At 42.2% G+C, this 16,438-nt stretch overlaps 1 protein-coding gene across 1 annotated transcript; it reads right to left on the bottom strand.

Annotated features, from left to right (window-relative positions):
* Nucleotides 1-1,688: 1,688 nt before the first annotated feature.
* LOC120735360 (olfactory receptor 13C2-like) lies at nucleotides 1,689-4,597 on the bottom strand. Its single transcript, XM_040034703.1, has 2 exons — nucleotides 3,514-4,597; nucleotides 1,689-1,795 (listed from the first exon to the last, which is right to left on the bottom strand). Exons 1-2 carry the CDS (start codon nucleotides 4,418-4,420, stop codon nucleotides 1,689-1,691), a joined length of 1,014 nt encoding a protein of 337 aa, XP_039890637.1. The 5' UTR covers nucleotides 4,421-4,597.
* Nucleotides 4,598-16,438: the final 11,841 nt, after the last annotated feature.

A 16,438-nucleotide genomic window follows, 5' to 3' on the forward strand; every position in this document is an offset into this window, starting at 1 on the left:
GATTTTTAAAAACTCCGGCCAGGGTGGATATTTTTGAAAACTCCGTTTTTGCATTTACGTGTGGACGAGAAAAATGGAGAAAACGCAGCGTCAAAGGTGTGCGCATTTTTTGACGTCACACTGTGCGCCACGTTATTGTTTCGGTGAAATGAATTTCTACAATACTGTTACTGTTAATTCTACTCTCTGCAGTGTTTAAATGCTTACATATACACTCAGTTACTGTCCCTCCACACATACGACTCGGTTCTGCTTCTATGCCCCAGCTTTGTTTACTTTTTCCCACCAAGGCTTCTAGACTTCTGATTGGCCAACATTTCTGCACGGTTAGGAATCTAGCGCCACCTGCTGCTTTGGCATGTTCATAGCAGCGTTTTCCTTCATTTCTGCCTTTATGTGTGGACGGGATTATTTTTTAAAACGAAAACGGAAAATCTCCGTTTTCAAAAATACCCGTGTACGTGTGGACGTAGCCTCAGTCTCTGACTGGAAGCGCTAATTCGTCATTCGGCTTTTGTCAGACTAAAGTAACTGTTAAAACTGTTTGAAAAGCTAAGCTATACAACAAGGAGAGATTGAGAATTTCCGTTTAGTTCTCAGTTTATTTGATATTGACAAAAGTTAGTCAATTTTGTCTGTTCTTCTGTAAAACAAACTAAGATTTATTTTTAGAATTAATATTTTGTTTCTAAGTGGAATTGACAATTTAGTAGTCTGTTTCGTTTGTTCTATTTTGAAACTTAAACGCTTTAGCGGCTGCCTTCTGCGTAGTTTGCAATATTTGCCTTTATTTATCTGAAAAAGTCTCATGTTCCTTAAGTACATCTACCCTGTTGAACTTATTATGGGAAATAAATATTTAAATAAAAACAAGCTGCTGATTATTTCACATTTTACTTGTGAGCAACGGCACATTTAAATCTTACAAATATAGTTATTTGGCTTATATCGTGATAGATATCGTTATCGCCTGAAATGAAAAAAACATATCGTGATATGAAAAAATCTTATATCACCCAGCTCTAGCACTATATAAATAAAATCGAATTGAATTGAATTGAAGCAGCCAAACTAATAAAGATGGCCCGCAACCTTGTTCTGTGGACTTGCCGTGTGTCATTCACACCACACTGGTGCCGAAACCAAGGAGGCGGCATGGCGGGTCCATGCCGGAGCCAGGAAAGGGCGGAGCTCGTCCAGATGGTGTCCAGCGGGAGCAGTCAGAGGAGGTGTGCCGCCAGCAGGAAGAGCTGCGGTACCAGACTGAGCGTCACCTGGAGAGCATCACGAATCTGGCAACTCTGCTCTGGGCCTGGTCAACACCGCCACCGCAATGCCCACCGGTGTATCCTGACGGTGGGGAAGCAGTGGTGGAGCCATGTGGGCCACCTCAGCAGCCAGGGTCAGTGGTCAAGGCGTGCGGAAGTTCGCGCCTGCCAGAGGAGGGGAAGCAGCCGGATGAAGGACGGCTCCAGTCGGGAGCAGTGGAGGAGCTGCTCTTGCTAGATGTGGATGAGGTGCGAGAGGGTCCATGCCTGCTGGTGGTGGAGGAGCCGCTGCGTGAAGAGCTGCTCCAGCCGGGAGAGGTGGAGGTCCCCATGCCAGGGGAGCCTGCTTGACCTGAGCCCGAGGTCGAGGTGCCAGCTGTTCCTGTTCGGATGCCGGCCGAGCCACCTGTGAGCAGGGGCTCACGAACGTGCCTGCAGGCCCGTGTTTGCGTTCAACATGGTCAACCTTCGATCTTGGGGCGTGGCTTGCGGTGCCATGCGGAGAGGGTGGACACGGTGGGTGTGATCTGCAATCACACCCACCGAGTTAAACATGGGGAAATAGGGTTGTGTTTTTGATTGTGGTGTGATGTATGTCTGGCTGGTAGCTGGTGAGCTGCAGCTGTGATAAATAAAATGGCTCAAAACCTTGAGCCGTGGACTCGCCGTGTCTCATTCACACCACAGGTATATTTTGGTGGTCATTAAAATGTGTTTCGAATTTGGCAAATTCATGATGATCCAGGTCATAAATCATGACACACTGATCTGCTCTGCATAAGCTCACATTAAAAGTATTAGAATAGGAAGTACTACCCTTAATTTAATGGGTGTCGGATCGATACCAACATTTTCAGTTTTGCAGAGCACTAACTAACATGTAAGTAAATTTGACACATTTTGCTGCATCTATTTGTAGTTTCAATGACAGCATTTTTTTCCTCTCTACTTTTTCACCTCAACTGTTTCACTTTTGTTTGTCCATCTTTATCAAACACTTATTCGACACTAAACTCTGTTCTACAAGGTGCATGAGCACAAAAGTAAGACAGGGCCGACTGAGATTTGATTGAGGAATCCAGTGTCAGTAATGAAAATGAAGAATGGGTTGCTGTGATGGTGAGCACCAGCCCTTCAGGCCGACCTGGATAATTGTATCGACAAAGAACAATAATTATACTGGTCGGTCTGCTGGGCTAATGCCCAGTATGCCAGATCACCAGTCTATCCCTGAACACAACACAGACACACACTCAACTCTGCTGTTTAACAACAAATGTGTTTTACCTTACAAATGTGACATTATGTAAGGAGAAATAAACAGGCTTTCCAGCAGTATAAGATTCATTGCCAAAAAGCAAAACCGACAAAACACAGATTTCCTTACTTCTTATGCTATTTTTATATACATGCCACTCAGATATCATGGCACATACAGAGTAATAAATGAACCAGTGAAAGAGATAAATAGTCAAAGTAAAAATGAGAACAACCCGGGTACATGGAGCTTTAACTAAATACAAATAAATGATAGCAGAATTAACAGAATACATCTAATGTAAATTTAAATTAAAATTTCTACATTTCTGTGTTTTATCATTATTCACCCATTATATATTTATTTCTTGAATTAATAAATGAAAGAAATTCGACAATAATAATGTGGATTATACAGGTGATTTTTTTTTTTCAGTTAGCTGTACCTAAAGCACAGTTGGTGTCTATATTAAGAAAAGGGCAACTTTTTCATTAATTCCTCTATCTAAAGATCGTAGCTTTCATGTTATTAGAACTCTTCAGGTCTGAAAATGTAATTCTCATTCTCTTACTGAGCTTAACAAGTGGAAAACTAAAAAGTCAGAAAAATACAAATGTAAATCGACAGGTGTAAAAGAGAGTTATGAGAACATTAATCAAAAGTAACAGAGGTTATTATATCAAAATGGAAAGACTAATTCCTCTTTTGGAATTAAGGTACCTGTGGGAACAGTTATTCCATGTTTATATTATGTATCATCAGTACTATGAATGTTAATATTACTAGTAATATTTAAACCGCAAAATAAATAATACAAATGTCATCTCTTCAAAACATAGTGACAGTTTGGTAAAAAAATTAATGAAAGTGATTTATTTTCCATTTTATATTTCTTTCCACAGATACGATGATGGTGTAAAACTCATTACAGAACAAATGACTGTACTTAAGATCCAGTTTTAATACAATAAGTTATTCTGCCCTGACAAAGCAGCCCTTTTAGGTGTTTTGAAATTTCCTTCATTTTGAGCCCATATACAAATGGATTAAACAAAGGGTGATAGAGTACTATTTGTAATGTCATTATTATGCGTGCAGTTTTTGGAAAATCTGCTTCCACCCGAGCTATGCTTACATCATACACAAAAAACAAACAGGCACTAATTAAAACTAAGAGATGGGGTAAACAAGTCTCTGCAGCTTTCTTCCTAATTTCTTTACAACTTTGATAAGAAACAATGAAAATTGTTGTGTATGTGAAAACTATGAAGAGCATAGGAAGTATTACAAGATCTAGTAATGCAATCACACCAAAGATGATAATTAATCTTGATCTTTGACACTGAAGAGTGTAAACTGCATTATTACAAAATATTCCTTTTATATTAGACTCACACAGTTTAGCTTCAGCACTCGCTATTGCTAGGACAGCAATATGACAAACAGGTACAAGCCAAGCTATGATCAGGGAAATACTCACAGTGGTTTTTCTCATGATAATATGATATTGTAGAGGTTTACATATAGCCACATATCTGTCATAGGCCATGGCAGCCAGGAGAAAAAATTCTGAACCACCTAGAGTGTAAAACATAAAAAACTGAAAGAGACAGGCTGAATATGTTGTGACTTGTTTATCAGATAAAATGTCAATCAGAAGTTTTGGGTAAATAGTTGTGCTGTAAAGAACAGAGTTAAGTAGCAAAGCAGCAATGAAAATGTACATAGGCTCATGGAGGTTTTTATGAATCCAGATTAAATACACAATAGTAGAATTAGTGCAGATTATTAGAATATATAGTGTAAACATAATAAAAAAGAAAATATATCTGTACTTGTTAATTTCCGTGTACCAGTCCAGAGTTAGAAAGGTAACATTTAACTCTTTATCCATTATTGTTTTCAAAGACAAAACATTTGCTCATAAAACAAATTACATAACAAGTATGAATGGAAAACCAAAAACAAGACAAAGACTTCACACAGTCATACGAGTATGTGGCAGGTTTTTATTATTTTGCCTTATCCTCAAGGGAGGGAGAGTTCTGAAACACCATTGTTCTGCCTTTTATAATTGATGCTTTGGGAATGTACAATTAATCCTTCTTTTCTGTTCAATGTGAACATTCAGGATGGCAACACTATCTCTCCTCATTAAAAATAAATAAAAGTAATACCAGATTAGATGTGTAAACAATGAAGAGCAAAAAATAAAAATGAATAAAGTCAATAAGAACAATTCTCTCTCACACAGTAATTTCAAGGTGCAAAAATGTGCTTTAAACATAAAATAAATGTTGTTCTCAAATCATTGATTAGGTGACTTTATAGTAGTATACATGTTGGTGATGTCCTTTGTGTAAAAACTGTTCAGTTTTGTGTGTCCTGTATCATTAGCCCAAGGACAGAAATTCTTATACAAACTAAGTGCAACAATGTGCATATTTCCAGAACAATATAACTGTGGGTTATTTGATTATGTTCATCAGTGTGACAGCCTGGGGGAAGAAACTCTCTCTGTAGCATCCGGCTTTTGTAAACAGTGCTCTGTAGCACCTTCCTGAAGACAGCAGTTTGAAGAGTTTATGTCCAGAATGTGAAGGGTTTGCAGAAATGTTTTCTGCCCATTTCCTAACCTGAACATGTTCTGGATGAAGGGAGTCCCTCAAGGTTCAACATTTTTTTCCTCTGGTTGAACTTTCAAATGTTCTTTAGTGTTTTATGGCAATACTTACACTTTCATCATTCTTTGAAATTGTTATTGAAAGTTTTACTATTTATGGGTGCATGATGGAAAGTCTAAACCAGGGGTATGGAATCTGTTTGATGATGAGTGCCATTAAAAATTAAAAACTAAAATTTCCTCAGAGGTCAATGTGCCATATAATTGCGTTAGCAATAAATTTAATAACACTCTATACTTTATCGAATTATATTTGTTTGCAGATGTTGGCAGCTATCAGCGAATAGTTATCAGCTCTTTTGAAACAAAAAATGACACTTTTTATCCATAACAAGAACTCCATAACAGCAAATGAACTGTACAACGGAAAATGCAAATGCTATTTATGGTCTCCTCACAACAATGATAAGAAAAATAAACTGGGCCAATATGGCATGTTTGTTAATACAGAGATACACATGTTAATGTGATCTCTGTTCTCCCACTCAGAGACACAGGTCTCCGAGTGTCCAGCGTTCAGACGGCTACCTAAGGACACTCATGTGAGAGAAAATCTGCTTACACACAGTGTAGAGCCAAATACTGTCAATAAGGCCTCTGCAATGTTCTTAAGACAGTTAAATTTGTCAGGTCATGATGTCCAGCAGGTGGAAATGCAAGCTCCATGAACACGCACAGCTGTGGATTCCAGCTGTGTCTGTAGTTCTGCACACTTTGACCCCCACAGAGTCGAGCTTGTCAGTTCAATCAGCTGCATTTCGATGTCCTCTGTGTCCAGGCAGTTAATGCGAGAAATATCCAGCTGCTCATTGGTGCTAACATTGGTCCATACACCTGAAAGTCCCAAAAACGCATTGTGAATTCTGTCTCGAGTCTACGAATGTATCCGTGTATTTCCACGGTGCTGATGCTGCGCTGAGCAGACAGCTCCTGAAGCATTTGAAGTGTTGGAAATTTCTGATTAGTTTCATGATTGAAGTAGCAACAGGAGAGGGAGGGGAGAGAGTGAGAGAAGAAGAGGCAGCTGTGCAGCGTAAAGACACAGAATAACTCCAGCTTTGTGTCAAGGCTAGCGGGTTGGACTCAAGCGCAGGCAGCGGGTTGCGTTCAGTCTTTTCGTTTTATTATACACCAGGTGCTATTTACAAAAGTGAGGGATTGGGGAAGGGCGCTGGAGCCCCTGTCAAACACGCTCCTGAACTTAAGCAGAAATCAGCATAAGCGATGTCAGGATTAGATTTAAGCATGACTTGTGACCACTGCAGTGCCCAGTCGCGTAATAGCTGAACAAAGTAGGCGATTTTTGCACCGTCACTGGCATACAAGTCTTGCTGCTGGCGAAACTGGAGGGAGCATTGCATAAGAAATCCTGCACATTTGCCCAGCTCGCCCATAAAGGGCTCAGGAGTTGGGAGAGATCTGTCAAAAGTGACGGGAGCAGGTGTGGATGGGGGCGGATGATCACTTACAGTGGGGCAAAAAAGTATTTAGTCAGGCACCGATTGTGCAAGTTCCCCCACTTAAAATGATGACAGAGGTCAGTAATTTGCACCAGAAGTACACTTCAACTGTGAGAGACAGAATGTGAAAAAAAAATCCATGAATTCACATGGTAGGATTTGTAAAGAATTTATTCGTAAATCAGGGTGGAAAATAAGTATTTGGTCAATAACAAAAATACAACTCAATACTTTGTAACATAACCTTTGTTGGCAATAACAGAGGTCAAACGTTTACTATAGGTCTTTACCAGGTTTGCACACACAGTAGCTGGTATTTTGGCCCATTCCTCCATGCAGATCTTCTCGAGAGCAGTGATGTTTTGGGGCTGTCGCCGAGCAACACGGACTTTCAACTCCCGCCACAGATTTTCTATGGGGTTGAGGTCTGGAGACTGGCTAGGCCACTCCAGGACTTTCAAATGCTTCTTACGGAGCCACTCCTTTGTTGCCCGGGCGGTGTGTTTTGGATCATTGTCATGTTGGAAGACCCAGCCTCGTTTCATCTTCAAAGTTCTCACTGATGGAAGGAGGTTTTGGCTCAAAATCTCACGATACATGGCCCCATTCATTCTGTCCTTAACACGGATCAGTCGTCCTGTCCCCTTGGCAGAAAAACAGCCCCATAGCATGATGTTCCCACCCCCATGCTTCACAGTAGGTATGGTGTTCTTGGGATGCAACTCAGTATTCTTCTTCCTCCAAACACGACGAGTTGAGTTTATACCAAAAAGTTCTACTTTGGTTTCATCTGACCACATGACATTCTCCCAATCCTCTGCTGTATCATCCATGTGCTCTCTGGCAAACTTCAGACGGGCCTGGACATGCACTGGCTTCAGCAGCGGAACACGTCTGGCACTGCGGGATTTGATTCCCTGCCGTTGTAGTGTGTTACTGATGGTGACCTTTGTTACTTTGGTCCCAGCTCTCTGCAGGTCATTCACCAGGTCCCCCCGTGTGGTTCTGGGATCTTTGCTCACCGCTCTCATGATCATTTTGACCCCACGGGATGAGATCTTGCGTGGAGCCCCAGATCGAGGGAGATTATCAGTGGTCTTGTATGTCTTCCATTTTCTGATGATTGCTCCCACAGTTGATTTTTTCACACCAAGCTGCTTGCCTATTGTAGATTCACTCTTCCCAGTCTGGTGCAGGTCTACAATACTTTTCCGGGTGTCCTTCGAAAGCTCTTTGGTCTTGGCCATGGCGGCGTTTGGAGTCTGACTGTTTGAGGCTGTGGACAGGTGTCTTTTATACAGATGATGAGTTCAAACAGGTGCCATTCATACAGGTAACGAGTGGGGGACAGAAAAGCGTCTTACAGAAGACGTTACAGGTCTGTGAGAGCCAGAGATTTTCCTTGTTTGAGGTGACCAAATACTTATTTTCCACCCTAATTTACGAATAAATTCTTTATAAATCCTACCATGTGGATTCATGGATTTTTTTTTCACATTCTGTCTCTCACAGTTGAAGTGTACCTCTGGTGCAAATTACTGACCTCTGTCATCATTTTAAGTAGGGGAACTTGCACAATCGGTGGCTGACTAAATACTTTTTTGCCCCACTGTATATGCACCTAAATGCGTAGTGAGGGTGTGCTGGGAACGTCCAGACCGGGGTGGTGGTCCCCATCTTTAAGAAGGGGGACCGGAGGGTGTGTTCCAACTACAGGGGGATCACAGTCCTCAGCCTCCCTGGGAAAGTCTATGCCAGGGTGCTGGAAAGGAGAGTTCGTCCGCTTGTCGAACCTCGGATACAGGAGGAACAATGCGGTTTTCGTCCTGGTCGCGGAACACTGGACCAGCTCTTTATCCTCTTGAGGATACTTGAGGGTGCATGGGAGTTTGCCCAACCAGTCTACATGTGTTTTGTGGACTTGGAGAAGGCATTCGACCGTGTCCCTCAGGGTGTCCTGTGGGAGGTGTTGTGGGAGTATGGGGTGTCTGGCCCATTGCTACGGGCCATTCGATCCCTATACACCCGTTGCAAGAACTTGGTTCGCATTGCCGGCAATAAGTCGGACTCGTTCCCGGTGGGTGATGGGCTCCGCCAGGGCTGCCCTTTGTCTCCGGTTCTGTTCATAATTTTTATGGACAGGATTTCTAGGCGCAGCCAAGTGGCGGAGGGCTTTCGCTTTGGTGGCCTCAGAATCTCATATCTGATTTTTGCGGATGATGTGGTTCTGTTGGTTTCATCGGGTGAGGGCCTCCAGCTCGCACTGGAGCAGTTTGCAGCCGAGTGTGAAGCAGCGGGAATGAGGATCAGCACCTCCAAATCTGAGGCCATGGTTCTCAGCCGGAAAAGGGTGGAGTGCCCACTCTGGGTCGGGGATGAGTTCCTGCCCCAAGTGGAGGAGTTCAAGTATCTCGGGGTCTTGTTCGCGAGTGATGGGAGAAGGGAGCCGGAGATCGACAGACGGATTGGGGCTGCAGCTGCAGTAATGCAGACGCTGCACCGGTCCGGCGTGGTGAAGAGGGAGCTGAGTGTAAAAGCGAAGCTCTCAATTTAAATGGACTGATGGACTGATTCTTATATAGCGCTTTTCTATGGAGTACTCAAAGCGCTCAATTTACCGGTCGATCTACGTCCCTACCGTCAGCTATGGCCACAAGCTGTGGGTAGTGACCGAAAGAACGAGATCGCGGATACAAGTGGCAGAAATGAGGTTCCTCCGAAGGGTGGCTGGCCTCTCCCTTAGAGATAGGGTGAGAATTTCGGACATCCGGGAGGAGCTCAGAGTAGAGCCGCTGCTGCTCCACATCGAAAGGAGCCAGCTGAAGTGGTTCGGACATCTGACAAGGATGCCCCCTGGGCGCCTCCTGGGTGAGGTGTTCCAGGCATGTCCCACCGGGAGGAGGCCCCGGGGCAGACCCAGGACACGCTGGAGAGATTATGGGCTGGCCTGGGAACGCCTTGGTGTTCCCCCGGATAAGCTGGAGGAGGTGGCTGGGGAGAGGGAGGTCTGAGCCTCTTTGCTTAGGCTCCTGCCCCCGCGACCCGGCCTCGGATAAAGCGGATGAAGATGGATGGATGGATGGATGGACACACAATATTCAAAGCACATAGTGCACACTGGGAATTTACGACTGTGCGTAAATCCCCCCTAATATTGGTATGATCCGAGCTCAGACGCTAAGCGACTGAGCGAGGGGAGCTGCTGCCTGCGAGTTTGCTGTTGGAGAAGTGGAGACAGGCAGACAGAGGAGAACTGAAGTTTGACCAGGTACCAAAGCAAATCATTCATACTGTACAAATAATGTAAATATGACGGTGTATCATGAAGGATTGATATCAAACTGATTACCCATATTAAGTTACTTATTCTTCAAGTTAATCAACAAATGGCGAAATGAAAAGCCGAACAACAACAATGCTGTTTCCTTAGAGAGTCTTAGCTTACATGTCTGTTTATTTCATATTTTCAGTTGTTACCCTCCACAGCTAAATAAATTGGTTTCAGTAATGTACTGATATACAAGAATGGACATAAGGGGCTTCTTTCAAAGAAAACACTCAGGTAGATGTTATTTTATACATTATGCTTTGTATGTTGTTCACTATATTTCTATGCAAAACAAGAGGAATTTCAATACACAGCAGTATATTCACAGTTTAAACCAGATATTTACATACACTTTATGGAAAACACAAGAACATTTTTTTACTGTACAACATCAATTTAGAGTAAACTTGTTTTGTTTTGGATAAATAAATATTGAAATATCTTTTGAATTAGTTAAATGTCAGAATAAAGAGAGACAGAGCTGTCTATTTTTTATCACTTTCATCAAATTTAGGAATACATATACATATACTAAGTTTATTGTTAATTAATAAGAACACTCCAGACGATTCCATTCTGTCAAGAGATTTATTCTAAAAGACACTTCTTCAGCTGAGAGTCTTAGAGTGAAGACACACACGCTGCAGATTTTACTTGCAAGGGCGGTCACAGAGCGCTCACACGTGAGTGGGGGCCCTGTAATCAGCGCTCTGTTCTTGCACTTGTCTTTATTTATACACAAGAAAAGTAATACAATAATGAATACATTTGTACAGTGGAATGTTGGTACGTGCGCATGTGATTGTGTGTGTGTGTGTGTGTGTGTGTGTGTGTGTGTGTGGTGGAATGTGGGGAGCAGCTCTTTTTCCTGGTAAGAGGTCAGAACTGCTTGTTCAGCTTCTTACTATCGCTGTGGGAAGATTCAGATAAAAATATCAGAACAAGTTTTATAAAGAACAATCAGTTCTAAGTAATAAAGAGGTCATCATGCAGTATTCTATCACATGTAAACTTATATCATTAAAAGCTTATACTGACTACTAAGTACAATTTTCCATTGACACGTTCTGAGCTGAAAAACTTCTGATAGGTTAGTAGAGTCCATGTGAGTAAATTGGTGGCACACCTGTGGATGTATATAAGGCAAAACACTGAGCCTGTTTCTTTGACATGGGAAAATCAAGAGATATTAACCAAAACACCAGGAAAAGAATTGTGGAGCTCCATAAGTGTGGCTCAATTTTGAATACAATTTGGTGCCATGTACAATTACCGTATTTTCACGACCATAAGACGCACTGTACTGAAAGGCGCAGTCTCAGTTATGTGTGCCATTACTGTATTTAACACACACATAAGGCGCACTGGATTATAAGGCGCATACAAGTACCGTATGCGTATTTAAAAATAAAGCGGGAGCAAACCTGAGTTCGGTACCTTACTCACATTTCTATTACCAGTAATCGTCATCATCAACAACACACAAGCATACAAGTGTGCATATTTAAAAATAAAGCAGGAGCAAAACAAAGTTTGGTACTCACATTTTTATCATCAATCAAACCCATCGAAGTCCTCATCCTCTGTGTCTGAATTGAACAGCTGCGTTAAATCTCCATCAAACATGCCAAGTTCACTTTCTTCACTGTCAGAGTCACTTTCCGTGCCGTACGGCTCCTCGGAAATGATGCCGGCTTTTGCGAAAGCTCGAACAACAGTGCCAGCAGACATGTTAGCCCAAGCATCTACAATCCATTGGCAAATTGTGGCGTAACTCGCCCGGCGCTGCCTTCCACTCTTGGTGAAACTGTGGTCTCCATCGGTCATCCATCGCTCCCAGGCCGCTCGCAACCTTACTTTGAACGGGCGGTTCACACCGATGTCCAGCGGTTGGAGTTCCTTTGTCAGGCCTCCCGGAATGACAGCAAGCTCACAGTTCATTTGTTTCACTAGTTTTTTCACATCGGCTGTGAGATGGGCACGCATAGAGTCACAGATTAAGAGCGATGGTGATGCGTGGAAAAAACCACCTGGTCTCCTTACATACACCTCCCTCAGCCACTCTTTCATCATTTCCTCATCCATCCAGCCCTTTTCATTTGCCTTAATGATGATTCCTGCTGGAAACTTCTCTTTAGGCAAAGTCTTTCGCTTAAAAATCACCATAGGCGGCAGTTTCTGTCCATTAGCATGGCAGCCAAGCACAACAGTGAAAGAAGACTTTTCATACCCCGTTGTGCGTATCGCTACCGTGCTGGTCCCCTTCTTCTCCACAGTGTGACTCACCGGGATGTCAAAAGTGAGCGGGACCTCGTCCATGTTTGTGATGTGGCTGGGCTGGATGGTTTTGTCGCCGATGTGTTTGCTGCAGTAGGAGCGGAAGATGGCCAGCTTTTCCTTATAATCCGCGGGAAATTGCTGCGCTACCGTAGTCCTGGTCCGGATGGAAAAATGGCACCGTTTCATAAAACGAAAGCACCAAGACGGACCTCCTTGGAAATGTTCAATGTTCATCTCTTCAGCTAGTGAAACTGCTTTTAGCCGAATGGTGACCGTCGAAACGCTTCTCCCGCTCATTCTTTGCTCGATGATCCACCGCTCGAGTCTTTCCTCCAACTCGGGCCACCTCGCCTTATGTCCGCGGAAACTCAGCTGCGTTTTCTTGACCTGCCGGAGCTTGTTTTCTAGCTTCCTCCATTTGCGAACCATTGATTCGTTAATCTTAAATTCTCTCGCGGCTGCTCGATTTCCATGTTCCTCTGCATAGCTGATGGCCTTCAGTTTAAACTGTGCTTCATAAGCGTGTCTCTTTGCCATTTTCAGGGTTGTTAAAACAACGATGTTCCACATAATGCACATACCTGTCCTTTTATACAGGTATGTGCGATTGTCCGGTATATACGATCAACGCCCACACTTCACCCTTTAGCGTTCTCATGGTGTTCTCTACTACGTCCTCCTTACAACACACAGGGCGCACTGCGCTATAGGGCGCGCCGTACTTTTTGAAGAAAATCTAAGACTTTTAAGTGCGCCATATGGTCGTGAAAATACGGTAAGAAATATAGATAGTTTCTCTCTTTACTCTTAAAGTTAACAAATATGTTTTTTATATTTATCAACCTAAAAAAATAAACATTTAGTCTGATTTGATGTTACAATTAAAAAGTGTTTGTGTTTTTATCTGAAGAGTTTGTAAATATCTGGTTTCAACTGTATATTTGATGATGTTGGTGTTTGGCTTGATTGTCAGCACAAAGAGGGAGAGAGAGGAACAGAGAGGGAGATGGAGAACGAGGACAGAACAGAGAGGAAACAAGGGCAGGTGAGACAGACATGTTAGTCAAATGGTTGTTTACCAAAAGTATCACCGTATCATAGGTACTCATGTATCTCGTACCTAGTGTTTCCTTTTAGGTTTGTTTTTTTTCAAATTCTATATTTATTAAGTTATGCAGGCTTGTTTGCACAACAAGGCTAAATAATTATATAAACCTTTCTCAATCTAAATAGTGTACTTTGGTAGAATTAAAAAATAAGTGTAGTGCAGGTCTATGATGATTTTTAGTGCTACTATCATCTAGTTCTGATTGTGGTTCTGTTTTGGTTAAGTCCCAAGTAGTCCTGATTTTGAACTGTTGTAGTCCTGTTTTAACTCCGGATCAGTTCTGGGTCTGGTTGAATTGGGGTTTAGTCCTCGTGTCTCAATACAGCCCCGACTTTGTTCTGCCTTGCTGCTTAATTAAAAAACTAGTTTAAGTTGTCCTGCATACTTGATATATATTTTTCCCTACATGAAGTCATTCTTTTTTGAACAAAACTCAAAACAGAGTCTATTACTCTTTCAGTCATTTCTACCCCCATCCCACATGCATACTACCCTTTAGGGCTAAGCCCCGGGTGTAACAAATGTCTGCCTCCGCCTCTGCTAATGCTCTTAACTTATAAGGAATCTTAAATCCAAGTAAACCTGCAGCAAACTGTTTGTGCTCTACAGATGCTGAAACTATTGATTGCTAAATAGCAGGTAAAAACACTGAAAGTACCATGAAGAAATAACTTTTGTTATTTGTAAATTGTGTCATCAAACATAAAAAAGTTCTTATTTTGTGGTAGAATATTTTCTCCACTAAAACATCTTGAAACGCCACACAATGCTTATTTAGTTTGAGTTACAGTAAGAATATTGCTGTATACAGTTAACTGATACAGAAAATTCTCTTGGAGATTTAACATAATACCTGTCAGTTTAATTTATACTACTGGAGTTAGTAGATTTTTCACTCTTGAGTTCTTGTAATTCAAAATATAAAGCATAACACATTTATGTTACAATAAACATGTAACAGAAAAATCGTGATCAAAAAACAGGTAAAAAAAAAAAGTTTAAAATTCTGCAGATTAAATTTATAATAATGATGCAAAAAATGGAGAATAAATCAAGTTCAGGACTTTAATATTTAATAAAACTATTTTTAAAATAGCTTAAGAATCTTAACAATTTAGAATCAATGCATCAAATTTTTGGGGATGGAGAAAACAACCTGTTGGGTCTGTGTTTCCACAAGTCCCACTAATTCTAGAGACCCGCTAATGACCCCAAATCTGACCTCCTCCTGCTGCCTTTTATTAAGAGACAGTTCACATAAAACACATCACAGCAAAGCCACGCCCACATGGTTCTAAGACAAGGCATTGTATGTATATGTATGAACTTCTTTTCGGTGGAGAAACCGTCCTTACCCTCCTTCTATTCGGTGGAGAAACCGACTTAACCCTCCTTAAATAAATCAAAAAGATTAAAACAAAAACACTGGCGGAAAAACCAGGCAGCTTTTGTCTACACGCACAGCTTGCGCACTCACGTACCTGCTTTAACGCACGGGCACGTAGCCGCTCTCTAAGGCCTTCTGTACTCACTGTTTGTTTACGTTCATGGGAAGAATCTCTGGATCCCGTCAATCGCCATCCACCCCGAGGGGAGTTCAGGCGCAAACTTTCTGGCCTAGTAACAAAGAAAAGTACCAGGGCTTTGGTCAATCGTCCCAGACGATAGCTGCTAGCAGACTGCGGTGGCGTACTCTCCCTCTCCTCGGTGGATGCGATGTGTTAGGCTCCGGCTCGGAGGACCAAATAAATATTGGGTCTGTGTTTCCACAAGCCCCGCTAATTCTAGAGACTTATTCATCATGAAGAAAACAAGACAGTCGATCGATCCATTATTTGTGCAAGGGAGGCCTCGTCTGTGTCCACCACGGAAATGACCCCAAATCTGACCTCCTCTTGCTGCCTTTTATTGAGAGACAGTTCACACAAAACACATCACAGCAAAGCCACGCCCACTTGGTTCTAAGACAAGGCATTGTATGTATATGTGTGAACTTCTGTAAGAATGTGTGTGTGTGTGTTATGTGAGAATGTGTGTGTGCGCGTGTGTGTGTGTAAGAATGTGTGTGTGTTACCTCCTGCTGACCAAAGGGTCATAAAAGCAGGAGCAACATCACAAGAAACAGATCTTCCAGATAGGATGTATCTGCAATAAAACATTACAGCCCCCCATCCAGAACCTCGAGAATTTGGGGAGAAGGACAGTGGAATTCCTTTCATCAGAGTTGGTAAGCATAAAATGACAACATTTAACAATTCACTCTAACACAACCTTTTGAGGTGTTTAAAAAACTCTTCATTTTAAGCCCATATACAAATGGATTAAAGAAAGGATGATACAAAGCTAGTTGTAATGTCATTATTAAGCGTGCAGTTTTTGGAAAATCTGATTCCACTCGGGCTATAACGACATCATAGCAACTTAAACAGGAAAAGCTAATTAAAACTGTAAGGTGGGGTAAACAGGTCTCTGCAGCTTTCTTCCTAATTTCTTTACAACTTCGATAAGACATGAAGAACATTTTTGTGTATGTGTAAAGTATGAATACTTCAGTAGATTAAAAAGTAGGCATGCTGTTTAATGGGCTGATGGTCACCAACATGTATGTCATGCTTGAGAACTGTGGATTTGTCACCAAAAAGCACGACTAGCTTATCTAAATAGGATAAATGAGTCTCTGGGTCTTACAATATATATATATATAAATATGTCATACTCACACAGGAACCTGGAACAGATTGCACACACAACCCACCTGCCTCAGGTCTGTTAGTGGGTGACACCACAGTCACATGGAGCCTGATAGTGATGGGTCGTTCGCGAACGAAATGGCTCTTAGAGCCGGTTCTTTGACGTGAACGACGCGAGCCGGCTCCTTATCGCGAGCCGTCACGTGGGTTTTTTTTTTTTTCTTTCTCTCAGCCTCTCTCTCCCACTTTTTTTCCGCTTCACTCAGCACGCGAGCCTTGTGCTTTACGCTGGGCAGAGGGGGGAGGGTAGTGATGGGATTTCCGGCTCTTTTTAGAGATCCGGCTCTTTCGGTTCGGCTCACT

This window comes from Simochromis diagramma, unplaced genomic scaffold (genome assembly GCF_900408965.1).
Source record: "Simochromis diagramma unplaced genomic scaffold, fSimDia1.1 OVJJ01000091.1, whole genome shotgun sequence".
Lineage (NCBI taxonomy): Eukaryota > Metazoa > Chordata > Actinopteri > Cichliformes > Cichlidae > Simochromis > Simochromis diagramma.